Below are 27,027 nucleotides of genomic sequence, written 5' to 3'. Positions count from 1 at the left end.
CTTGGGCTTCAGCTTTGCCCCACCTCCACCTGGGGCAGCAGGGCTTGGGTGGGCTCAGGCTTCAGTCCCCCCTCCTGGGGTCGTGTAGTAATTTTTATTGTCAGAAGGGGGTCACCGTGCAATGAAGTTCGAGAACCCCTGTTCTGCATCCATTTATGAAACATTTTCATGCCAGGTTGCTGACTTAAATAGGCGACCAGTAACCACTGCCAAATCATCTGTTTTAAGTAACTAGTTTCTCAATCTCCAATATGGTCAGGTCCCATCATCTCAAAAAAGTCCCTTCTGTTCTCAGTAAATCTGATCACATATGATTGTCTTTTTAATCAGTGCTGTTACAGTGTTACCCTTCTCAAGCTCCATTTCCTATGACAGAATACACCTTCCACCTTATTTGCCAATAGGCCAGCTTTTGCTATGGAAACATTTACACAGTTTATTAGTGTGGCAGTTCAGCACACTTTGTAAAAAGATATAATTTTATACCCTGCATTTCTTTGGAGTTCTTATTTACTGGGCTTCAAAATTTTCAATTTGCAATCCTCTCAAAAATTATAGTTAATGCAGTTGGGACTCCAATTTGACAAGGAGTGGCATTCTCAGAACAAAATTAGACTGGAACTGTGTGAAATTTGACAGACTGTTTTCAGCAAAATATGCAAATTCAGTGACACCAAAACATTTGCAAATTTGTGTTAATTTCACTAAACTGTTTCAGTTAAAAAAACCAAATATTTCTGAAAAAATTGAAATCTTTCATTTTGCCTTTTTTTAAATTAAACATTTTAATTTTTCTGTTTAAAATGACTGTTTCAAAATTTCCTTTAATTTTATTTTAAAGATAAAAAATGTTTTTAATTGGTCAAAATTGAAACAGAATGTTTTGTTTGACCAAAACTAATTTTTTTAATTTTTCAGAATTGCCAGCAAACTGAAAAAAATGGCTACCAATTAGCTCTAATTCAGCTCCCTTTATACGGTATAAAGTACTGTGTGTCAAATAGGGAAAAAAAATTAAAATGTAAAGATGATAATTTTCTGGGCAAAACATGGACCTTATCTGCAAACATTTGGCACTTGAATAACTTTACACACGTGAGTAGGGACACTGAACTCAACGGGAGTGCACAAAATTGAGACATGGTACAAACAAGAATAACTTCACTGAAGTCAGTGAAGTTGCACCTGCTTAAAACTGAGGTCTGAATTTGGCCTCCAATACATAACACTTAGATGTTTCCTTTGGCAGCTAGATTTGTTTGTAGTGCACAAAGGAAGGATTTCAGGTAAAATTTTCCAAAGTGCCCTAAATGTCCTTGGAGCCCAAGTCTCATTTTCAAAAGCAATTTAGGCATTTAGAAGCCTAAACATCACTGACAGTCTATAGGACTCAAACTCCTAGGTCACTTAGGTGTTTTTGAAAATGTTACCCTTCCTCACAAGAGCTTTTTGCAGCTTTTTAAAAGCTTTGTTTTCATCAGAAAATGTTTAGTGAGAATCCATTAGTTTTCAGACAAAGAAAAAGATTTGAGGTGCTTACATATCACAGTCATTCCAGTGGAATATTCCTGACCATCTTTACAGATGACCACTTGCTTCAGATACTGAGACAATTGCTGGTGTCTTTTATCCTGTCCATTTTCTCTCTTGCCTCACTTTTTCTCTTTTTTACTTCCAGTTTTCTTTTCATATATTCTGTATTCCACACACGCGTCTTTTTTTCCTCCTTATTCCTTGTTGGTCTTTTACATATTTTCACTGACACTTCTGCTCCTCTCCAGTAGCTCTGCCTATACACTAGAATAAGGGTGACAAACTACAGCCCGAGGGCCCTCCAGATGTTTTAAATCTGGAGAAATCAATAGGAAGCATACTTTCACAAACAATCTTGCATTGATGGCGGGAGAGGCTAGATCTCTTTTCCATATTTAATTTCTGTGATTCTGTAATCAGAAATCTAGTTTTGATTGGTAATTACATAATCTCAGTTTCTAAAGCTAAGATCCTTGTATGCTGTTATACTGCCCTTCTCTTTTCTTCTACTTCGTTCCCTGCTCCCACTGTAGTCAAAGCTGCCAATTTCCCCACTCCTCCTCCACTCAGTGCTGTCCTGAAGCCTGATCAGCTGCTTTTTAGTATAAATTTAATATTTAACAATTCAAGTAAATGAAGGCAACTAGCCCTTTTCAAGGCCATCCTTCAGGAACTGTAGTAACTTTTGGAATTCAATCTTTGATCCAGGCACCAGTCCCCTGTGCACGGTGTTCAGATCTCCTCCTTTAAGCACTAGAGAGCAAGCAAGGATGCAAGCTAAGTGGAAAAAACTCTTGATCCAAATGACCTATTTGTGATGAGATGCCCTGTTAAGAAGCCATAGTAGCACCACTCCAAACAGTACTACCTTAATGCAACCTAGGGAACTTTTAGTGCTTGCCAGCAGGATCCACAATCGGCCAGTTAGTGTGCAACATACTTACACAAAGAAGTATTGTTGATACACACTCCTGGAGAAACCACACATGGGAAGAAAAAAGTCAATTGTTTTTATACCTGGATATTCCAGCGATTTTTTGGTGTTGCCTATTTGGTAAAGGCCATTTTTCTGCTTGCCTGCTGGGAGCATTCATGTGTGCTAGGAGCTGCTGCTGGAAAAAGGTGGGAAAATTTTATAGTAAAATAGGTTTCTAAGTAATTAGCACATTTAGAAGTTGACTTGTTCAGTTTTCCATCTGCATAGGTCCCAGGTTCTTAGGATCCTAAAACAATATTTTCCTAGATCCTAATAGGTTTTCTAATAATTATTTCTTTAAATTTTTACCTGCAAAAATCATTAGCTTTTAGCTTTACTCAGTAACTCAGTGACATGTTTGTTCAGAATGCAAAGTCAAAAATCAGGTAAAATAAAAATCAATGTAATTAAAAATGATTATCCTACTATTATAATCAAACTGGAAATTTTCTGTTAGGCCCCAAGTCAACAAAGTACTCAAGTACATACCTAACATTAAGCACGCAAGGTGCTTGCTGAAGTATCTTGAAGAATTAGGGCTTTAGTCCTAAGCCCATATACTGAATTAATACCCCCATCTCTTTGTTTTATCCACCTGTTGTCTATAGTCTGACACTAAGATTGTGAATTCTTTGAGGCAGGGACTGTCTGTTTGTTATATGGGTATATAGTGCCTAACATAATTATACCGTGGCCTCAAGGTGTTATTACAATAAAATAATAATCATGTCAATTGTAATTTGTTACATTATATATGGAAATAAGGTAAAACTGCAGAATGTACTTACTGTTTTTATATTGGTTTATTAATGTAGGGATGTGAAATTAAAACAGATTATGGACCTTTACTGCACACGCTGGCTGAGTTTGGATGGCTTCTTACATGTGTACTGCCTACACCGATCATCCGACATGACAGGTAACCAGAAAGTAGTTTAAAGCATAAAATATGCATTTCTGGAATGTATTCTAAATATAAATCTCAGAGTGTATATTTGTATACATAATTGATCTATGTGCAATAAGGAAGAATATATAAATAATGTTAATAAGATTCAGGATGTAACTAGCTTTATTTAGATAAGATTTTGTGGATTTTAAAGACGTGCCTAGTGATTTAGGCCATTCCATTAACTTTAAATGGTTTTGAATTAGGCCCTGAGACCTGAACTCAGCAAAAAATTTAAACACATGTTTAATTCTAAACATGAGAATAATCCCATTCCTATTTAAGAAAGCATTTAAGATTTTACTTATTCCATTTGACCTTAATGAATAAGGATGGGATAACTTATATGGTTAAAGTTAAGCACAACAGTGTTTTGCTGAGTCAGGGCCTGAGAGAATAGAAACACGTTGTTTCAACCACTTAAGAAACAACACTATCATAAAACCAGGCACATACTATTTATAGCAAATTAAGGCATGTGCTAATCCAGCAAAATTGAGTCTGTTCATCTCCATTGATGAGTGCGCCATGTTTCATCATTATATTCATAGCAAACTAGTGGTGTATTTTTTTGTCGCTTCAGGTAATTCCTTCTCACTCACTCTCTCTCACACACACACTTTCTAATGCAGGGGTTCTCAAATTGGAGATTGGGACCCCTCAGAAGGTCACGAGGTTATTACATGGGGGGGGTCACGAGCTGTCAGCCAGTCTCCACCCCAAGCCCCGTTTTGCCTCCAGCATTTATAATGGTGTTAAATATATAAAAAGTGTTTTTAATTTATAATGGGGGGAGTGGGGGTTGCACTCAGAGGCATGCTATGTGAAAGGAGTCACCAGTGTAAAAGTTTGAGAACCACTGTTAATGCATAATATTTTCATTTATTTTTTAATTAAAGGCAAAATTATACTTTTCAGATCTGCACAGCAGATTTCATCTCTCTTAATCTGTTCTCACACCATATGCAGAATTCTCAGAGATCTCAATGGGAGATCCATGAATGTAGGAAAAGCAGATTATCAAAACTGAGATCCACCAAGAGAAGATTTTCACCTTATCTATTATAACAAAAAAATTACAAGTGGCTTTTCTTAGTAATACACAAAATATAAAAAGGGCAAGTGCAACCCTGAAGTAAGCATATACAGCTCTTTAATTTCTGCTCCTAGCAGGTTAAGATTGCCCACAGGTCTGTCAGCTGGAGCTATGCTTGGGGCCTGATCCTAAGCCTGTTCAAGTCAATGGAGAGACAGACTCCCATTGACTTGAGAAGCCTTTGGAACTAGTTGCATGAATTAAGTCAGCATAAGTTGGACATGAGTGTAATTCTTCAAGAACTGCTCCAAATAAATGGATTTATTCCAAGTGAGTTGACACAGTTCCTGACTCAACCCCCTTCAAGTGGGGAAAAAAAAAAGTATAACTGGCCAGTGAACTGTTTACTCGGGATTAGATAAAATCCCTTTAGTACAATTAGTTTTAGACAGGAGAAAGTTTTGGGCACAAAAAATGGCAAATTGGAGACCACTAAAAATCACACAATTTTTGCTATATTCTGCAATTTCTCATCAATTCAAAGCTTTATTTTTTTTTAAATTATAAACCCTTTCTCTTGTGGGGATGCTGTGTAAAATAACATGCTGTTACCCTTTTAACTCATCCCTGAGGAAAACTTTCTTCACCTAACAACAGTAGCAGCAAAAGTGTGAACACCCAAGGAATTGTGAATTGCACTGCCTACAAAGGGACCATTTAAAAGTTTGTATTATTTGACCCACCAGCCTCTATATAAAATATTAATTAAGACAGAGTCAAGGAGCTTTTCTAAAAGATGCGGGGAGGAAAGAGGCCAAATCCTACAGCTATGGAGAAGCTCCAGTAGCCCTTCAGGCCCTGGTTTCTCCTCCTTGGTAGTTGGGGGTAGCAGGTGGCAGATTCTCTTGAGCTGCTGCTCCTCATCAACTTCTTTGCAGATTTCAGTCCCCACTTGTAACAGGCAAAAGGATCCAATTTATGCATCATGGCCCTGCAGACAGAACATGAGGCCACTTAAGCAGCGGGGGAAACACAAGGACGCCCAGAGGATTCAGGGGGCCTGGGGCAAAGCAATTTTAGGGGCCCCTTCCATAAAAAAAATTGCAATACTATACAATACTATATTCTCATGGGGGCCCCTGCGGAGCCCAGCACAAATTGTCCCACTTGCAAATTTCCCCACGGGTGGCCCTGGGAAAAATAAACCTTCTGCATCTCGGCACAAACCCAGTTTTGAGAAAACTTCTTTACAAGGTATCACTGGTTCTCAGAATCAGCTAGTGCTAAAAGGCACTAAGGCTCATTAAAAGGGATGGACAAATATTTTCCATCAAAACTTTTTCTGGATTGAAAACTAGGGGTTTTTTAAAAGCAGAAAAAAATCACGGACAATTTCTGCTTTCCTTCAAAATTTGTTGTGTTTTTTTTAATTGAAAAGCTGAAATTAGTCTGCCAAAACCTGAATATGGTTTGAGGTTTCAGAAGTGTGTGGCCAAATATTTGCTGCTTGCTGTGTTTGATTGTCTAAAGAAACAATAAAAAAATTCTGCTTAAAAAAAATCCAAAACTTTTGAACCACCTCAGCTTGTAACCAAACACCTGAGCCCATCCAGTCAGAGATTTTTCCAGGTTTCTGATACTCTGCTGGCTTCCTTGACTCATATCTGTCTCCATAACTTTGGGTTCATTTAGGTTAGAACATAAGAACAGCCATACTGGGTCAAACCAAAGGTCCATCCAGCCCAGTATCCTGTCTACCGACAATGGCCAATGCCAAGTGCCCCAGAGGGAGTAAACCTAACAGGTAATGATCAAGTGATCTCTCTCCTGCCATCCATCTCCACCCTCTGACAAACAGAGGCTAGGGACACCATTCCTTATCCATCCTGGCTAATAGCCATTAATGGACTTAACCTCCATGCATTTATCCGTTTCCTAGAGACTGGCTCCATGGGGTCCCCTCACAAACTGGAGACAGTTACTGTGGGTTTGTCTTTAGTATAGCTTATGTACATACTCCACAAACAGAGCATTTGAGCTTGTTCCAGAATCTGGGATGAGCCTATGTTGTGAAAACTGAAATGCTCAAAATAGCACATGCATGTGAATGGACACAGGGTGCTAAAATTAAATTAATCCAAGGGTTCTCAAACTGGGGGTCAGGACCCCTCAGGGGGTCACGAGGTTATTACTGGGGGTTGCGAGCTGTCAGCCTCCACCTCAAACCCCGCTTTGCTTCCATCATTTATAATAGTGTTAAATATATAAAAAAGTGTTTTTAATTTATAAGGGGGGGGTGGTGTCACACTCAGAGGTTTGCTATGTGAAAGGGGTCACCAGTATAAAAATTTGAGAACCACTAAATTAACCCCTCTGGAGCCTCAGGGAATGCAGGGGAGGGGGGGTCTCCTTTGATAGGGTTGGGCAAGATATTGCTCTTCTCATGTGATCCCTCCCACAGTGGCTAATTTTAAATGAAGCTACCCTCCCCTGACATGAAACTCTCTATGGCACTGAAATTAAATATAGACTACAATTTGGCATTTGAGAAGTGGAAGGGATGGTAGTCCTAATGGAAAAGCTAACAGCTTGGCTCTTCCGCAAGCCTCAAACTGCTGAATGAGCTTTAGGGTAGGGAAGGCTAAAAGGTAATAGGTAATAATTGGAGATATACCAATCTCCTAGAGCTGGAAGGGACCTTGAAAGGTCATTGAGTCCAGCCCCCTGTCTTCACTAGCAGGACCAATTTTTGCCCCAGATCCCTAAGTGGCCTCCTCAAGGATTGAACTCACAACCCTGGGTTTAGTAGGCCAATGCTCAAACCACTGAGCTATCCCTCCCCCCAAACCTCCCAAACAGCCTAGCCCTGCCCCCTATCCGACCCCCACCCACTTCCTGCCCCCCGACTGCCCGCCCCCCTCAGAATCCCCGACCCATCCTGCTCCTTGTCCCCTCACCGTCCCCCAGAGACACCCCTCCCAACCACCACCCTGGGACTCCCCCTGCTCCCTGTCCCCTGACCGCCCCAACCTCTATCCCCCCCGCTGAGTCCTGACAGACCCCTGGAACACCCATGATCCAACCCCCCCATTCCCTGTCCCCTGACCGTCCCCCCAACCTCTGCTCCCTCCCTGTTCCCGGGACTTCCTGCCCCTTAGCCAACCCTCCCGGCCCCTTACCCCGGCTCCCCCTTCACCCGGAGCCTCAGCGTATCAAGGAGCTTCACGCGGCAGCGTGATTCCGGCAGGGCCTCTGAGCTCCGCCCCGCTCAGAGCCACGTGGTAAGGGGGCGGGGCTGTGAGCTCCAGGCTGAGCAGAGGGAGCTGAGCTCAGCCTGGAGCTCGTAGCCCCGCCCCCTTACCACGCAGCTCTGAGCGGGGCGGAGCTCAGGGGCCCTGCCGGAGCCATGCTGTAGCTGTGGAGGGGCGCTGCTGGATGTGCTGAGGCTCCGGGAGAGGGGTGGAGACGGGGTCAGGTCGGGCTGAGGCTGGGGAGGGAGCCTCAGCCATTCTCGTGGGGGCCCCTGCGGAGCCCGGAGCCTGGGGCGAATTGCCCCACTTGCCCCCCCCCGGGCGGCCCTGGGGAAACAAGGAAAACTAAACACTTTAGAAACAGGCGTGTGCTGCAGGAAGTGCTCTTAATGATTCATTAGGTGGATACTCCTCCTTCTGATTTACTGTCAACCCAGTACCCTGGCATGATGCTTACGTGATGATTCTTTGTGATGTGCTGTCTTTTAAAAACAGCATAACATTACTGTTACTAATTGTGGTCATGCAAAAGGAGGGAAGTTGTATCCTGGCCAGATTTGAACCTGGATAGTTATATTACGGCTATGTTTTAAAAAAAAATCTCCATTGGATAAAGTATTTGTTTCCTGTCCTAAATTATTGGATATTGTTTGTTTGTGTGTACTGTTAAGTATATGTTGTGTTAGGGTGTCTGGTGAAGTGCCTTTGGAAGAAACTCACTTACATTTATATAGTGCCTATCAGATTCATTTTAAGTCCCTAAAGGGACAGTGTGAATTGATAAAACTGTTATAAAGAAGAATGTGTTGTACTGTCAGTCTGAGTAGAATTTATATTGATAACTACTATTTCCAGGTCTCAATATAGCTACGGTATTTTAAAAAAAGAGGAAATTCCCGAAACACTAGTATTTGTATAATAGGCATTATGCCATCATCAGATTATCCTAAGAATCCAAGTTAAAAGTCTGAATACAGAAGAGCATTCTATGCAGTCTATACAGCTGTTCCTTTTCCCAGACTTTGAACTCTGATCTCAAAACCAAGATAGAATATTAACAGGTTCAGGAACAGTATCTAATAGACTACACTGCTAAGAACAGTCACAATTAGCGTTTTTATCTCCAATAAATGGAACATTTTGGGAGGTTATTTAGTAGAGCACTAGGAATTCTGGCAAATGATTTTCCATATCTTTAAACAAAGTTAACTTGTATAAAATAATTCTTAATTAAACTCTGTTTAAAAGCAAAGACTTAACAGCAAAATCTGCTTTCCATTTTTAATTTCTTCTTTTAAAGTTTCCTATTTTCCCAATTTATCACACAGAATCTGTTCTCTCCATTAACTATTAATGTTCATTGTTTCTCTTTGTAGAGATGTGACGGTCTCAAAACTGACATTAATAAAACTGACTGATCCTCCTCCTATTAATGCTAGCATAGAAACTCACATTTAAGGAAGGCAGGGTTGGGTTCTAGCCAAATTTATCATGTGATGAATGGGCTTTCTTTGCTGTTTCATGTGGTTCTGATCTGAATGAGTATGGTGTGATGCACTGAAGTTGTAGATTCAACTTCTGGAACTTTTAATAGTTTTCCTGTTTTTGCTATAGATATTCTACTTTACAAAATAAAAGCTCCTATAAAGGCATGACAGCAGCAGTTCATGGATTATTGTCTCAGATCTGGGAAAGCAAGTGATGTGCAGAGTCTGGTGAGCCTGCCCTCTCCTCTAACTCCCCATCTTGAGGGTTAGGTCACATAGGACACAGGAAATATTTCCTTAAAAACAGTTTTCTTTGCTGCTTACAAACATAGTAGAGAAGCTGGACATCAGGACCTAAAGCTTACAGCACTGTATGTTTGTGCAACGACATTTGAAAAACAAGCAGTGATTTTGTAGGAATTAGTCTAGTATTGCCGCATAGGATCAGCATTGTTGTGATTGTTATTATTGGAGTACAGTGGAGTGTGTCTTGGAGAAATGGATACCTGATGTGACTTTTTAAAATATTTGAGGTACTGATGGATACTATTATCCTGCTAGCAACAAATGAGGGGTTTAACTGAACCTTGGTAGGGGCAAGAACAAATTGGAGTTAAGACTTGTGATAATTCTGAATATGAAGTAAAGGGTATTAGCATTCTCTGGAATGCTTATTAAAGAAAAAGGTAATTTACAAAGAAAGCCTGAAATGTAAGAAAACATTTTTCAGACTCAGAAGTTATTTGCCAGTTCTTGGGAATTACCAAAAGTTCAGATGCTCAGGATAATATTATTAGTAATTTTAGGAATTAAATTTGTTGCCTCTCTTCTTAGTGGTGGATAAAGCTTTTGGGGGAAAATCTACCCAACAATGCCTAATACTACAATAGTTACTGATAAAGATTTGCTCTAAATTCACATAATTAAGGGAGTCCGGGGGGTCTAGGATTAAATGTCTTCTGCATCATTTTTCTGAAGAATTTTCCCTGTTGTAGCAGAGGACTCTCCAGTTGAAAGCGGAGAGACTGAACTCTTCAAACTAATCCATGATTGTTGGAATATTGTTTAACTCAAACTGATGGCACAGCATTATTTTCAGGATCACAAACAAACTGAGTTTGGTATTAGAATTTACAACCCAGCTTCTTCCCTTCTTTTCCTAGGAAATGTCCCTAAACTTCATCTTAAACACTTGAAATATCCTTCATGATGATATCACCCACGTACTATTTGTCATGCTTGAATACTGTGTATCTTAGTATCAGAGCTGGTGGCAACCTTAACAAGTTCCATATTTTTAAAGGACTGATTTAATGATCACATGTATATTAAGAAGACAAATTTATTGCCCACACACCATAAACAGACAAACAAATTGCCAGTGGGATTAACAAAAGAGTCTCTATGCTGCTTTCTCATGACCACTCTGCCAAAAAGGACACGGGGGGAGAGTGGGGCGAGGAAAAGGAAAAACATCTCCCCTACAGAGATTTCAGCAGCTTTACTCTGTAGTGACCTTTATTTCCCCTCACTGCTTACTGTAGTCCCTGAAAATGGGCAGGACAGACAGTCTACAAGCAACAGAAGGCAAAGTTAGTGCAAAAAACTGACATTGCTGTAATTAATTTGTCACTAATTACTTAACCTAAGTTCTCATATTTCATTGGGCCCAGGAGAAAGAGGGAACGTGGGAATGAGAGGAAAACTTGAAATAGCTCATTTTATGTATTTTTCTCTTTCTAATTTAAATTCTGTGGCCATCCCACTGTCATTCAATTCTGTTGTGAATTAAGCCCATGGCTGTTTTGTCGTGTGCAGCATTTCAATAAGGCTGGACTTTAAAAATTGTTAGTTTGCCTGTTACCTACCCAGCATTCACCATCTCCCCTTTTCTTGATCAGAGTTTAAACATTTAAAAGCTTAATATTATGTTTTTCCATTCCTTTATATGAGATGGGATGTACAAGTCCTATACAAAATCAGGCAGAGGCCCTGCCCCATGCTAGAGAAACCATTCAACCTGAAAGTGAGGATTCCCACCTGGTATCATTGAGGCAGGCATATAAGCAGGAGGGAAGTGTGTGGGTAGGGGCCTTTCGGAGCATGTCTATACCCACGTATAAGGCCACCTGACTCCCTGGGCTAGTCCATGCCACAACATCCATACTGCTATTCTTTTTATTTTTTTTAGTACAGCTAGCATGTGTCTGTCTACCTGGGCTGGGAATCACGCTCCCAACTGCAGCGAATACATACTCTCCCAAGGGAGGAGATACTCATTCCATACTCCAGGGAGTAAAAGCCAGGAAGTTCTCAGACCAAACCCCAACCAAGATGCATGAAGACCCCGAGAAACAGACTGGTTGGTCACACCAGAGGTCTGTAGTATTTGACTCTCCTCTTAATTCAAGGAGGTCATGAAGCAAGGCAACTCCCAGATCAAGAGGCATTAGTAAGTTGGGGAAACTTGACAGTTTCAACCTCTCCAGAGGGCTGTACTCCTCAACACAGAGTCTGTTAAGATTGCTTATTTTGCCCATCCAAGAAAAGTGTGCAAAGGCAAAACTATGGGTATGTGAAACAGTCACCAATATCTAGCAGTGGCCATTTTAAATAAGGCTGTACATTCTGTCCTTCCACCTTACCACTTATCTTCCAGTAGTAGTCACCTGGGCATAGACAACTGGGACCTTTACTCTCTTCTCCCCCTCAAAAAAAAAAAGTGTGGAGATTTCATCATTAAATAAAGGAAATGCTGATTTTTTTAACAGAAGCTCATTTATCTCGCTTTATTAAAAGTGGACAAATTTACTTAAAGTCCAGAATTACTCATTAAAGTGATATTCAACAGCTAGACAACCTTTTTTTTATTGGGGGGCACGTGCCAGGGATAAAATACTATGTCCCTGTGTTACCTTCCCTCCCAGATATTTCAGCACATTTTCTTTATACGCATAGATGCCTCACTGCATGTTATCCAGAAGTGGATTTATATACAGCAAAAATAATTATGTTACTGTTCGGTATCTGGTGAGTCCAAAAATAGTAATTTATTTTCTTCCTCCCCTATGTAAAGTCTCCTATGAAGGCATTTCCCCCATAGGAAATGGTATGAGCCATTTATTAATTATTATTATTATTATTATTTTATTGTGGATTTAGAGCTTTTAATAGCTGCTGAGTTGACGCTTTTTATCCACAGAAGTAGCAGTGCAAACTTTGCACCTTGCCCTGTTACTGCCCAGTTTCTACCAAGAAAGTTTTTAGCCACCAGCAAAATATGCCATTTCCAGTGTTTTCTATTCATTAAACTATAAGCCGATACAGAGCCACAAAGAGAATCTGAGGACATTTGTTGAAGACCTGGATTGGGTCAAAATGGGCCTTTCCATGGTGGTACCAGCACTTATCTTGTGCCCTTATCAATTTCTGCAAAATGTAAGCTTTAATTGCTTTACAAAACTAGGTTGCTAGCTCTTATAGTTGTGAAAACTTTCTGAACATGAACCAATACAGTACTGAGTCTGCAGACCAACAGAATGAAACAGCTCTAAAGGCCAAATACCAAGTCTACCCCATCACTCATTGGAAACAGAAGATCCTAAACAATGTGCCCTTGCCATGGTTCCACTGCAGAGTTTCAGCAAAGGGGGCACAGAGATAGAACTGTCCTCTTCCATACAAGCAGCCCGTTGTGGGTAGGGTTTATGTACAGTGGCAGGGCACTGTGGGGAAACTTGCATTCTGACAGCTAATGCTGCAGCTGTTCTGTGATTGCATAGAGGCCACCAGACTAGGGCCGTCTATGTCTGGCACCTTTCATCAGTAGTAAATTCATTTAGTGTGGGATTTTCAAAAGCACCTAAGTGACTTAGGACCACTATTCTGTTCTATACTATATAGATTCATCCCAGTATCTGAGCACTTTTCAGCATTGCACTAAGCAACATAACTAAGATCTGTCGTGTTTGTTCTCTGATCCTCTCCCCAGGGGGAGAAGTGTGTACAGTGGAGTGTGTGTTTTTAACTGTGTGTCTGTCTATAAGTTTGTTAGAGAAAGGAAGGGGAAAGAAAGAAAGTCCCATTGACTATCAAGAGCAACATTAAAAAGATTGAAACTTGAATGTTAACACTATAGCTGTATAGTTCTAAAGTAGAAACATTGACACTTGGAACTTTCAGTGAGATGGATTCATCATTTTGAATATCTTTAAACATTATAGTACATAATTCCTTATATAACAATTTCTGAAGTGGAATTTACTCATCCAACTCTCTTTGCTTCTGCATTTATGTTTAACTGCGTGCATAAAAATAAAAGCCAATATGTTTTTTTTACATTTCAGGAACATGTGAGGGGAACAAAGATACACTGTGTAACCTGTGTCTCATACTTTCAGCATCCCTTGACAATCATGAGCCATAGGATTCATTACAGTCAGCTTATCTTGGCAGGCTGATAACAGGGCACTATTGTACTAGTTAGACAATCTGGGCAGCATGTGACCAAATAGAAAATAATTTCAAACGTTACATAGTGCAGGCAATCCTAGAAACTATTGGTCTGTCCCGTCTAAATCAAACATCACATCAAAGATACTCTGCTGTGCCACAGAGAAATCATAAATGTCAACCACAAAAGCTGTCTGTGAATTCACTACAAAGCTGAGACGTGTTTTAAGATTAAGTTAAATTGCCCTGAAAATCACTGGGGTGTTAAAATAAATACACATATAACATTTAGTGTGGGTGAAATTGTACTCTCCCATGAAAAGCCCAAGTAAATGCAAAATAAAAGATAAAATTCTCCATATACAACCCACAGTCAGGGCATAGGTAACCCTCAGTTGGATTTCAGCTACTACTTTTATCCATAGATTCCCACTGTACTTAATCACAAACTCTCATCACTCTCCTGCATGCTACCATGTAAGTGTATCACTGAAGAGCTGAGCTACAGAGTGCACAGGTGGCTGTGGAGTTCAACTACATTTTGAGATTTGTGCAGCCCCTTGATGATCAGGATCATTTCTCTTTTAAAGAATAAAGAGAAGCAGAAACACAGTGAGAAGGGATGAATTTCCTCTTTTGAGTCCAGTTTTTTTAAATTATAGGAAAGGCTCAGTTCTTACATTGATGTGAATGCAGAGCCTCTTCACTGAAGTCAGTGGAGTTACTCCATTGTAATTGTGTCAAGTATCAGGAGGTAGGTAGCCGTGTTAGTCTGTATCCGCAAAAACAACAAGGAGTCTTTAAAGTGCCACCAGACTCCTTGTTGTTTCCACTGTAACTGAAATTTACACTAGTGTAGCTGAGAACACAATTATTTGGTCCAGTGTATAATAATCAGAGTATGGAATAACAGAAAATACGTGGCATTTACTTCTTTTACAAGTATCTGAGCTAATTGTTTTCTTCATGTAGTGAAACAACAGTCTGGAGTATATACAATATGTGGACAAAGAAAAATGCTTATAATGAAGAAAGAATGCTGAATAAGTATAACTGTCTGATTTCTTTCAATCAGAGGAGTCCTGATTAATATAAAAATAGTATAATGGCATGTCTTAGCTCATCATGAAGAAAGATACTGTTGGAATGAAATCTCAGATGGATGTTTTAAGTAAATTCAAGTTCAAATGTTTATCTGAACAGTGCTCTGAAAATGGCAATGTAGTGTTTTTGTTAACACCTCCTCCTGAAAGCATAAAATTGCTCTTCTGTCAAAGCAATTTTAAATGAACTCTATCCTTAATGAGAAATATCCTTCTTTTCCTCTTACCTCTGGGAATTACAGTCATGCTAAAAGGCAATTAGAGTCAATCCCATTATCAGCTGCCATCTTTAAAAATACTGAGTTATGTATAAATTAATTGCATCAATAACTAATGCTATTCTAAGTTGGGTGCTCACTGTATATCTTAGAAAATGCTGTTGATTCTTCTAATACTTGTTGTTGTTCCACGTAAGAACTTGGTAGTACACAGTAGCAAATACATTAGGACTTGTCTACATGGTGCAGTAGTGCACATCAATGGGGTGTGAATTCTAATGCACACCAACATGTGGCTCATTAACTGACCTGTGTAGACCCTACTGGCACACACTAAAAATTCCCTAGTGTGTGTTAATATAGACCCATTTCAAACAGTACTACATTAATGCACACTAGGGAACTTTTAGTGAACACCAGCAGGGTCTCCACGGGCCACTTAGTGCACAACACATTGGAGCACATTAGAATTGTGCACTGATGTGCACCACCACACTGTGTAGACAAGCCCAGAGAGACCTTCATGCATAATAAAAATTGTTGCTCAGCCAACAACAGTCACAAAGCAGCCCCTGCCTACTAAGCCAGTGAGCACGCCTGAAAATTGTTTCAGACGGAATCAAGTTCTCCAGCTATCTTTGGAAGGTTAAAGTGTCATGATAATAGTTGGTTTTGGAATGTCACAGGGGAGAAAAAACAATAAATGACAATGTCTTAATATTCAAAGTTAATAATTACTGAATTCTCAGAGGTGAAAACTTATTAGAGGTGTTCACAATCACACACACAAAATCCATTTACATAGATGTGTATGTATTTGTGTGTGTTGCATACAAAAAAAACCAACCCCTATATGAATGTTCAGGTTGCAAAGCTAAGTACTAAAAAATTAGGAAATGCCAGAATTAAGGTTGTCTATGAGTATACAGGCTTCTACAACATGAGCTAACTGTGGAACTGGCAGCAGTAGTAGGCTATTATCCTCTATGTGACTCAGCCACTAGAGGGTGATGAGACACAGATTTTTCCAGTGTGTTTAACATCTATTTGACAGCAGAGGAATGTGGAGACTTAGGAATCCTGGATTCGATTCCAGGTTTTGGAGGGAGCGTGGTAGAGTGACCTACAGACCTTCCTGTCCCTGTTCCCACTACTCACTTTCTCTCTGATCCCCTCTGCATCTGTCCATCACTGCCCCCAACTTGCTCCTCACCTCTCTGTATTCCTTCAGGTCAGGTAGCTTCCTCTTCACTGCCTAAGCACCAGCAGCAGGAGCATGGAGAGAGAGAAAGAATCTTTCTGCTGTCAGTCCTGGTGCCACAACAGCCCCCAGCAGCCAGGAACAGTGATTAATTGCAGGAAAAGTCCTCCTCCCCATTGTACAAACCATGGGATAGAGCATGCTCGGTTGTTCTGTAGAGAAGGAGCATGCTCATTACAGTCGATACATAGGAGCTGTGAGAGTATGGGGAATGCTAGGAGCAGACAGAATTTTTGGTGAATGATATTGACAAACTCTAACAAGTCTCTATTCAGCATGTGTGAGCTGCACTTTTCAGAGGTTTATATCTTAAATTTTCATGGGGCAATAAAAGGAACATTCCTGCCACAAGGACACCCCATTTTTCCACCCTCGTCAGCTAAATTTCAAGTCCCTGCTCCAACCTATGGCATCACTACAGCTTCTCAGTAAAAGGGTTTGTAAGAATTTTTTAACATGGGCAAGACAACATTTTCCCTAATGTCTGCCTCAGAAATGGCTGAATAATTTTATCTAAAACTTTCCAAAAAACTTCAGGCCGAGACAAGCACTGGCATGGAAAATTTCAGCCCAAATGTTTAAAGTTTGTCAAAATTAAAAGCAACTGAAAACAGGGCCTATAACAGCTCCTTCTATAACATATGTTGTGCGTGCATCATAAAATGTACAGTTACCCTGAAAGTCTAGATAATCAAAAGCAAGCTACAAATAAATGTTATTGCCTCTAAAACACTCAAATTATCTGCTTTAACTTGCAGTGAAGGAAATCTGGCCACAAAGCAAGTTGTTTTCCTTCAGAGACCTGTTATGTGGAATTCAACTACCCAGACTCCAGAGGTGAGTAAGGATTATATTCTTACTAAATCAGTATAAGCAGATACTGTAGTTGAATATGGACAGTGATTGGTGGCTGCTGATTAACCTTTTGCATCAAGAGTTTTAGGTAATGATTTTTAGTTTCATACAGAAGCAAACTAGGATTTGAAATTAGGGAATAAAGAATGATAGAATGAGCCTTAACTATAGAAAGTTAGATGCAGGTTTCTAGAGGATATTAGCAGTTGTCTCAGTAATGTCACGTTTGGGTTTTTTAGTTTCGTTTCGTTTTGTTTTTCCCCTTTTTGACTGGTTTGCATTTTATCTCAATTTTATCTCATTTAGTGTGACCTTGGCCAACTCATTTAGGCCAGCAATGCAGTTAGTTAATAAGTGAAGCAGTACCTGGATGAAAACAATATCTCGTATATAGCCTAAAATCTATTATTTAGACTGAAATATTGTTTCCAGAATTAATCACTTCTCTGGTTGGATATCCTGTAGCTGTTCCTTCAAGAACTTTGGCACGCCTTTCAATGCTCTGCAACCATACAAATTCTGCCGGTATTCCACATCATAAAGAAAACTTCATTCTGATCTCAGAACTCATTGAGAAGAATATGCAAGTGATAGCATAATCTTTAGGTGAGCTGTGTGACAGGACATATGTTACCACATGAAAAAAATGTGGTAACAATAAAAGGCCCAAGAATAGCCCCTGCAGCAGCTGAACTTCAGCTGCTCCCTGTTCCATTTGGGGAACTCCCTCCTTGTAGCAACACTATAAAAGGCACATTGAGCATTATAGAGCTGGTGGTAATAACCACATGCAGTCAAGGGCCAGAGTTGCACATGCAGTTGCAGATATGCAGTGTAGTAAATTCTGCCATCCACACAGCCCCACCAGGGAAGGCAGGACAAACCCTTGTAAGACACTGCAGATATGTTCATCTGTATCCAGACCCAAATTTGAAACTTCACAGATAAACATTTTTGTAATAGTATTGTGTGATATAATGACATCTTCCCTTTGTCCATCTGTGTTGACAACTCCATTAGCCTCCCAGAATCTCAGGCTCACCACCTTGAAGTCATATTTGAACCCTCCCTGTCCTTCTCTCCTCACATCCAAGCTGTCACCACATCCTGTACTCATCTCCCACTCCCTCTCTGTTCCTGGTTCATGCCCGGATTATCTCTTGCCTAGACTAGCATAACTTCCTCCTCTCAAACCTCCTCCCAGATCTGAAGAAGAGCTCTGTGTAAAATCAAAAGCTTGTCTCTCTCTCACCAACAGAAGTTGGTCCAATAAAAAAAGGTATTAACTCACCTCCCCTTCTTCCTCCTCTCTCTGACTTTCCTGCCTCTTGTCTCTCCCTTTCCAATCTAATAAATATATACAGCTCAAATTGTTGTCTCCAGTCATGTCACATTCTCTTCATCCACATACTTGCATTTTTAATACTTTCACTGCTTTCTTGTCTCTTTACTCAAAGTACGAACTCCTTGCCTTCAAGACTTTGTATACTGTTGCCCTTGCCTACATCTCAGCAAGCTTCAACCTATTCCTCCTCTTAGATTTTGCCAGCACCTCAGGTTTTAATGCACCCTTTGTCTTTTGTCTCCAGCTTGTTGCTTTGCAACTTTTTCACACGGCCCCTTTGCCTGGAACAGTTTCCTTCCTCCAGGACCAGGGGCGGCTCTACTGTTTTTGCCACCCCAAGCAGCATGCTGAATTGCCGCCATGGATGGCAGGGGTAGTCCGTGTGCTGTATGGGCGGCACGTGCGTTTCTGCGGCGGCGGCAATTCGGCGGCAGCTTCTATGTTCAGCTGTCCACGGCAGCGCAGCTTCTGTCTTCCGGCTGAAGACAGAAGCTGCCTCCGATTTCCCGCCGCCGTGGAAACGCGCGTGCTGCCCTAACGGCACACGGACTGCCCCCGCCATCTGCGGTGGCAATTCGGCGCACTGCTTGGGGGCAAAAACACACAGACTGCCGCCCCTTGCAGATTGCCACCCCAAGCACCTGCTTGAAATGCTGGTGCCTGGAGCTGGCCCTGTCCAGGACACCAACTGTCCTCAGTTATACTCTTCAAATCCTGTTATTTACTCTTTTCATGCCTGACATTAAACTCTTAATGATTTATCTCATTAAATGTTTTAAATGACATCTTATTGGTTCCAAATCAGCGTTAGCTGTTAACAGACCAAACTATGTGACTTTTCTGATGTTTTCCTTTTCCCGTGGTTTTTTTTTTCTGTATTATGTATAATTTGGATTTTAAATCTCCCCTCAGGGACCTTGTCTTCCTATATATCTGTAATGCACCACACACACTACTACTAACTATTAATTATTATTATCTCCACCACCACCTATAAAGCAATTACAGAACAATTAAGACAGGTTCCGACTGTGAGAGGTTTAAAATCCAAGTAAACTATAGTTTGTTCAAAATAATCCATCTGAGTGACTGATCAATCTTGTAAGAGTGCTTGACGTTCAAGACAGGAGACATTTGTACCCACCCGTTTAAATTCTCTGTTTCACCTAATCTTGTGACGATCAGCAGTTGGATGACCTTTACATCCTTTGAGTTAAAAAACCATAAGGATAGCGTGTGCTGTAGCCATTCTTTTATTTCATTGAAATCTGAATGCCTTGACTTAAATATTAATGTACAGAAAGTCTGTAAATAAGGAATAGTTGATGTATATCTACCTACTGTCATATGGGACCAGTGTATTTAAAACATAAAAGAACACAGAATCTAAATACACATGCCCTTTCTAGCACTGATGAATGTTTTGTTTCTCTAGCAGGAAATCTCAATGCACTGAGGTCATTTCAGTGTGGAATGAGTAAGTGGTTCAGTCTGGAGCTGAATAGCATTTTTTAAACTTTTCCTGTTTTTCCATTTATAACATGATTTTTGTCTAAACCTTAAACTTGACTAAAGAAACAAAATGTCATAAAGGATAAGTCATTTCAACAAAATGGCCATGGTTTAGCAACCAAACAATTCTTACCTCTATATACCTCCATTTAATGGATGAAATCCATATGCTTACTAATTCTGCCTGACTAATGTAGTCTGTCTCACAAGCTGTGTACTGTGCAGATAGATTTCACGTCTAAACTCAGTTATTGAGATCTGAAGCATTCTCCATTTTTAACTTCTGCCCTAGAAACCCTTAATGAATAAATTCTCGTTAAGATGATCCCTGCATGGGCTAGTTATAATCTGATATACGTGAGGTATTAAATGTTGGCAAATTAATGTTTCTTTTTGCTTAGAGAAACCTAGGTGACCTCCATGGTACTGAGGATTACACTTTGACTTGTATTTTATTCTTGACTATGCCTCTTTTCTGATGGCTGTTGTGAATTTTGCGTTATGTTGAAGCTGTTGTTTTTCAATAAACCTCTTTAGGCCCAAAATGTAGGTTTTATAAAAACAAGAGAATTGTTTCTTGTTAAAAAATAAAATTCTGATGGAAACCGTTTTTTGTTTGGGTCTAAAAACATTCCCCTAAAGCATTTGCAGCTCAAACATTGCAGCACATTATAGCACATGAGAGTCAGAAAGTGAAACTGAGTAGGTTACCTCAGTCTAACTGGTTGAATGACACAGAGTAAATAAATAGCCTCAGTATTGCCTATCCCAACATTTAAATGTAATGAGTCAAGCTCCAGAAACCATGAGATTGGCTTAAAAATCATGAGATTTTAAAATCAGTAATTTTGAGGGGTTTTTTATTTGCTTTCTCATAGTGGAGTCTTTAGGCTTCACAAGTTTTAAGCTTTTCTTTGCAACTATAAGGGCTAGAAATGTACTTTGTTTTTGTTTTCTAAGGAAGTTGAGATTGCCAGGTAATAACATGATTCTAGCAGCAGGGACTTTAAGAAAAACACCAAATATCACAGCATTCATAATAAAAATCATGAGAGTTGGCAACACTGTAAATATCAGCTCTTATCCTCCCTTCTACTGCGCAGGTCTGGAAGCCTGAGCCCAGGTAGCAGCTGGTATATGCAGCTTACTTTTCTCAGCAGCAAGCAGCAAGGATCTGCCCTGTTTTGGGGAAAATGCCCCAAACTTGTTCTGTGGCCCCACAAGCCCCCCCGAAGAAAGCATTAATTAGGAACTGTCCATTTCCTCTCTCCTCCACTTCAGGCTTTATGATGGGATGGTAGAATGTTGTCTGGCACATGATTTCTTTACTTTACCTGAAGAGGTGTAATATTTCAATGGCCTCTTGGATTACAGGATCATATTTTAATGTTTTTCATCTAATGATAGTTATAACATGTTTCCCTCAACAAATGGTTCAGAGGGCGATGCAACTAAGTCAGAAAAGCAACCCTGAATGAAAAAGCTCTGACACTGACCCATACACAAAATTTTATTTGACTTTCTTCCTTCCTTTTGTGCAGGCCTCGCCACACCTCACTGAGGCAGCCAAACAAAATCTATTTCCCTTCTCTTTCTCCAGGGGCCACTACTTCCCTTTAGTCTTAATGTGCAGTCTGTCATGTATCAACCACCTCCACATCCCTTTCCTTTAGCCAAAAGGGACATTATTTAATAGTTTCAGAAGGGGTGCAGGGAAAAGTTCAAACTGTAGAGTTAATGCTGTGTAATGGTCTAAGAATGGCACAAGAGGTCAGGAACTCTTGTGTTCTCATCTTGGCTCTGACACTGACTTTGTGTGACCTTGGCCAACTCATTTAACCTATCCATGCCTCAGTTTCCTCACCTACAAAATGGAAATAATTATGCCTATTCACAGGGGTGAAATGAGAAATAGTTGGCTAATGTTTGTAAATGGCTTTGAATCTGTAAAGTGCTATATAAGTGCTAAATAATATAACAGCTACTTTCTGTTAACATGGGTCCTGTGCTTGCTCTAACCTTGGTCCTATACAGTGTCTTTCCTTGTCTTTTGATCTGAGGCAATTAATTTATTCAGTTTGAGAAATAAGAAAGTATTTCTTAAGTTTTATTCTTTATTTATCATTTCTATATTCCAAAGGAGTTTGTAATGTAGGGCAGCTATATTCTGGAACAAGCCAAAAAATTCCTGTGGTGTCCCATAAATCTCCTCTGTTACTACTCCTTAAATTAAATTCATGTGTTTTAGGTGTGGAACCTTTTTAATCCTTTTAGCTGTTTATTCTGAAATCCAGGTTCTAACTCAGTTTTTTGCCTGTTCTATGTGACTCAGTGCTCAAACATCTCTTGTGTTTCAGAAAAAATCCACAAGGCAGCTCAGAAGTGACGAGAAAGGCAAAGTCGCTAGCAGAAGTATTGGGTTAGACACAGCTACGTCTCACCCTGCAGAAAGTGGGCATCCACCTGATGAGTTTCATCTGTCTCCTTCTAAACGATGTTGGATCAAGGAAGGATCTGCCCAATATGAAAGCTTCTCAGGATTCAATAGCAGCGATAGTGTGTTAAGGGAAATGGATGATGGACAGTTCGAGCAGGAAGATGGAGCCACTCAGGTCACATGTATGTGACCAAGTAAGTAACTGTATTGGAGGGAACTGTAAATAATTAAAACAAATGTAAAGACTGAAGTTACTTTATATGCATTTGTATAATCCTTTGGTTTTCCCAGACTCGTGTTTATATATCTTTTGCTACTTTCTAGAGTTATACGGTTAGCAAATAATACTACTACTGTAAAATACCTTGGGTTTATGTCTGTTCTTAATGGAACATTGCATTTCTAGAACTCTGCTAATTTCATTGGTCATATTCTCAATGATGCTTATAAACAACAGGGAAGCAAACTTGGCAGATCAGATATGGCTTGTGGTCTAAGAGACAGTGGAGTCGGAAAACATTATGCTTTCCACAATTAGAGGGAAATGGTATTTTTCTGAAAGAGTATCACAAATGTTGGAGGATTTAAAAAAATTAACTATAAAGTACTTGACTGTCCTTTTAAGTTTTAATTGCAATTTTCAGTTTATTTGCTGTGCCTAAATCCAGAACCTGTTAAACCTAGAAATGTCAGTGCTGCACTTTCAGTCTCAATGAGAGTACTGTAGCAGGATGTACCTAACACACAAAGCCACATTCCAGCTTGCATATGTGCACACTGTTAAAACCAAGAGGAATGGGAGTGTGTGGGGTGGATGTTTTCTGCCCTCATTCAGTTACATCTAAAAGAAAGGAGCTGTCAGGGACAATCCAAAACTAAGACAAAGGGCCTCCTAGGACATGTCAGCACAACTATTACCTTACCAATCAATGGAAACAGATCATTTGGAAGGCTATGCAAAGAGTGTTACCAGTAAGATTATGGGTGCACAGTAATGCTGCTTGTATGTAGCTCTGTTTTGGGGGCTGTCATGTGGAAAGGCAAAATTAGACCCACAGGATCATATATGAAAACATAAAAGCTATGTCTCAACTGAATACATATATCAGTGTGTATAAAATGTATTCACCTGTTCATAAAGTTCCTGGTTGGAAGAGACTTGCTTGCAGATGTAATTATGAAAACTATTATAGATCAACATCTTCAAGGAGAGTAGCTCAAGAGGCCTGACTACTGAGAAACCCTAACATTGACACAGGTGTGTTGGAAGAGGTGTTAATAGTGATTTTCTGCAGCTGTATTGCAATAGTAATTCAGTCACTGCCTAATTTGATCAGCCATTTAGCTTATTATAAACCTCTGGAACCAAGTCATTAGTATAAAAATAAAGTAACAGTTTTCATCCTTTATTCTGATCAATGTTGGGCTCTTTAGGCTGGTATTGTAGTTCAGTCATTGCCGATAGAAAGTTGCCATTTAATTTATAGAGAATGCACAAATGTTCAATGAGAAAAGGATGGAGAGTGGGGGAAGGCAAAGAAAAATGCATGTGCCGATGATAAAGGTGATTGAATAATGCAAGTTTTAGTTGCAATCAATCACTGTTATGGACATTATAAGCACAAACTGTGACATGCACCTTCACAAGACATTTGATTAACAGGATTAATCCCTAATTTCATTTAAACTGATGGGAACAGATTTGGCCAAAATAAGAATTGCACAGTACTAAGAAAATGTAATTAAATGACAATCAGGGTCCTTTTACTACAGTTGGATGGAAGGAAGGCCTTGCTTAACTGACCCTTCTCCTTCTTTAACCACTTTGCACACACGATGCATTAGGTAAAATCCCCCTCCAGTATTATCCCATATACATCCCCTTTGAAGTGGCTCTATTCCAGTAGAATATTTATACTTCAAAGAAGGCTGCTGTGTTCTATTGCCATCATGGAGATCAGCAATGGAGAGAACAGCATTAACAGACTGCAAAGGGACTTCTGGCCCAGACTGGTAGGATGGTGGAATTCACAGTGGACAGAAGGAATGATCATTGGATCCTCAAGGGCCAGCAGGGCGGTGAGAACATGTTTATGTTATTACTGTGTAATGAGCAACACTGAATCAGGGAAAGGTTTAGTGCTATTTCAGTTCAATTCAATTCCATGGGGTTTTGTTTGTTTTACAGAAAATCCATTCCACGTCAGAGAATGAAATTATTTTAATGGAAGCTGGTAACAACCCCTCCATTTAAGCTGCCTAACACTTTTTCTGTTGTAGCAGATTCTTGCCAGTTTGTTTGGTTGCTTTGAGAAGCTGTAACACCTCTGGGTATTTAAATTTGGCAGAGAAAAAATGCTGGGATTAGAGATGTGCCTTTTACTTGTCCCATGAAATTCCATTCAGGTTTGGCGGAGTTATAAATGGTTTAAAATTGCCATTTCCCTTCTCTCTCTTGAATTCCTCAGGAAAATGTTGGTAGCATGTCAAAATAATAACTAACTGATTTTGAAAGTTTTAAGAGCCCAGTCCATCTCACAGCGCACACAACTCGGTACGCTGGGAACTGCCAGAGTAGCTTATGCAGTGGGGTTTTGGGGAAGAGCTTAGATGGGGTTTCCCCCTGCCCTCAGCCAAACAGACCCAGCATATGACTGCAGCATCTCATCCCATTTCTGGGGAGCTTGCTACACCTCCCAAGGTGGAGGGGACAGAGAAATCTAAGTCAGGCTCCTCAACCACCTCCAGGGATCCAGCACATAGTTCCAGTGGCCCACTCCTCCTCTAGGATAACAGCCTTCTTCTGCAGCCAGCTAATGTAGTTAGTCCTGTAGCTCAGGTGGTAGTTTGTTTTGCATTGCCAAAAGTTCAGGGTTCAAATGATCATAATGATGATGCAGGAATGAGGGGTGTAAGAGTTCTTACAGTTATACATAAAAATGTTTTTACTTTTTTCCTTTTTAAAAAAGCTACATTTAAAAAATGGTTTAGGTTGCAAAGACTAGTACTTGCAGGTTAGGCAAATTTAGGGCTGCCTATGCAACTTTTGTTTGGCTCCCTGGTTCCTATTAATTATGGTACGTAAGAATGGTCTGACCCAGTAGGGCCAAAGGTCCATCTAGCCCAGTATCCTGTCTTCCGACAGTGGCCAATTCCAGGTGCCCCAGAGGGAATGAACAGAACAGGTAATCACCAAGTGATCCATCCCCTGTCACTCATTCCCAACTTCTGGCAAACAAAGGCTAGGGACACCATCCCTGCCTATCCTGGCTAATAGCCATTGATGGACCTACCCTCCATGAATTTATCTAGTTCTTTTTTGAACCCTGTTATGATCTTGGTCTTCACAACATCCTCTGGCAAAGAGTTCCACAGGTTGGCTGTGCTTTGTGTGAAGAAATACTTCCTTTTATTTGTTTTAAACCTGCTGCCTATTAATTTCATTTGGTGACCCCTAGTTCTTGTGTTTATGTTGTATTATGGTAAAGTCTTTAAGTGCATGATCACATGCTGTTTTTTCTACAGGACCCCTGCTTCAATAAGTACACAAGGGGAGACTTAAAGGTTAGGAAATGCCAGATTTATGTTGAATGCTTGACTTTGTAACCAGAAAAACAAATGGCATTAAAAGATAGTTAATATACAATAAATACTTAGAGTACATCAGTCAAATCTGAAGAAGCAGCTAAATATGTGCACACAAAGGAAATAGGCAAATGTATCATTACACTATACCAAGAACTTTGTAACATGCAAACTTAAAGCTTTTTTCAAGTTATAAAAGCTCCAGTCCAACTGCTTTTTGGGGTAAAGGGCTAACTTGTATTCCTGTGTGGGATAATTTAATGGTAGTAAATCCTAGAGAACATAAGACTTAACTGCAACTTCAGTTATAACAAATAGTAAAGCTGTAGGCTATCTCCCAGAAACCTACTCTACAATTATTATACAGCTGTGCTGAGGCCCAGCACCTTTGTATTTCACTCATCTAATAGATGACATATGAGTTTCTTCCCCCTGCAGGAGGCCCAGTATACATACTATTTAACTCAGACATGACTTTCCCAGAATGCTCACCCTGTATACTAGAGCTTTTTATTTTCTTTTGCTACATAACCAGCAAGTGTAAGGGCTTTTGTAATTTTTCACCTATAAATTCCTGCCACAGACTTGAGGTCACTTAAGAGAGACTGATGTTTCAAAGGATGACATTACAAAACAACATCAGAAACTTAAATACAGTCAGTCACCAGGACTGGAGGTATTAAAGGGAATCTAAAGGGAATAAAATATCTATAGTAGAGCACAGCCTGAAGGATAGAAATTGTTCCGTAAGACAAAGCAATAACTTTGGTATCTGGTGTCCAGACTGAAGAAAAGCAGCTGAGATGGAGACAGGTAATGAGATACGGAGCCTTTCACCTCTCAGAACGCTGCCCTACAAAGTTCAGCACACCCTCAGCTCCCACTACAGTCACATTAGGTTACTCAACACCCTGCAGAATTGGGCCCCAAATTGCCAGTTCAGCAGCAACCCAAAGTTACTGCTGTTTGGTAGCCATTACAAAATGAGTTTGTGGCCTTCGTTCAGCTGAGCTACTGAACTGCTTTT

The 27,027-nt window shown here is 40.1% G+C and overlaps 1 protein-coding gene across 1 annotated transcript in view; it reads left to right on the top strand.

Annotated features, from left to right (window-relative positions):
- RFTN2 (raftlin family member 2) overlaps positions 1-25,613 on the top strand; it is a 58,021-nt gene extending 32,408 nt beyond the window's left edge. Inside the window, exons 7-9 of the mRNA XM_045032967.1 lie at positions 3,325-3,428; positions 17,025-17,103; positions 22,336-25,613. Coding sequence (XP_044888902.1) covers positions 3,325-3,428; positions 17,025-17,103; positions 22,336-22,605 — 453 coding nt within the window. The 3' untranslated portion in view covers positions 22,606-25,613. The remainder of the gene's footprint in view (positions 1-3,324; positions 3,429-17,024; positions 17,104-22,335) is intronic.
- Positions 25,614-27,027: the final 1,414 nt, after the last annotated feature.

The sequence above is a fragment of the Mauremys mutica genome, chromosome 10, assembly GCF_020497125.1.
Source record: "Mauremys mutica isolate MM-2020 ecotype Southern chromosome 10, ASM2049712v1, whole genome shotgun sequence".
NCBI classification, from domain to species: domain Eukaryota; kingdom Metazoa; phylum Chordata; order Testudines; family Geoemydidae; genus Mauremys; species Mauremys mutica.
The sequence above is the reverse complement of the archived record's forward strand: the minus strand, read 5'-3'. Positions and strand labels throughout refer to the sequence as shown.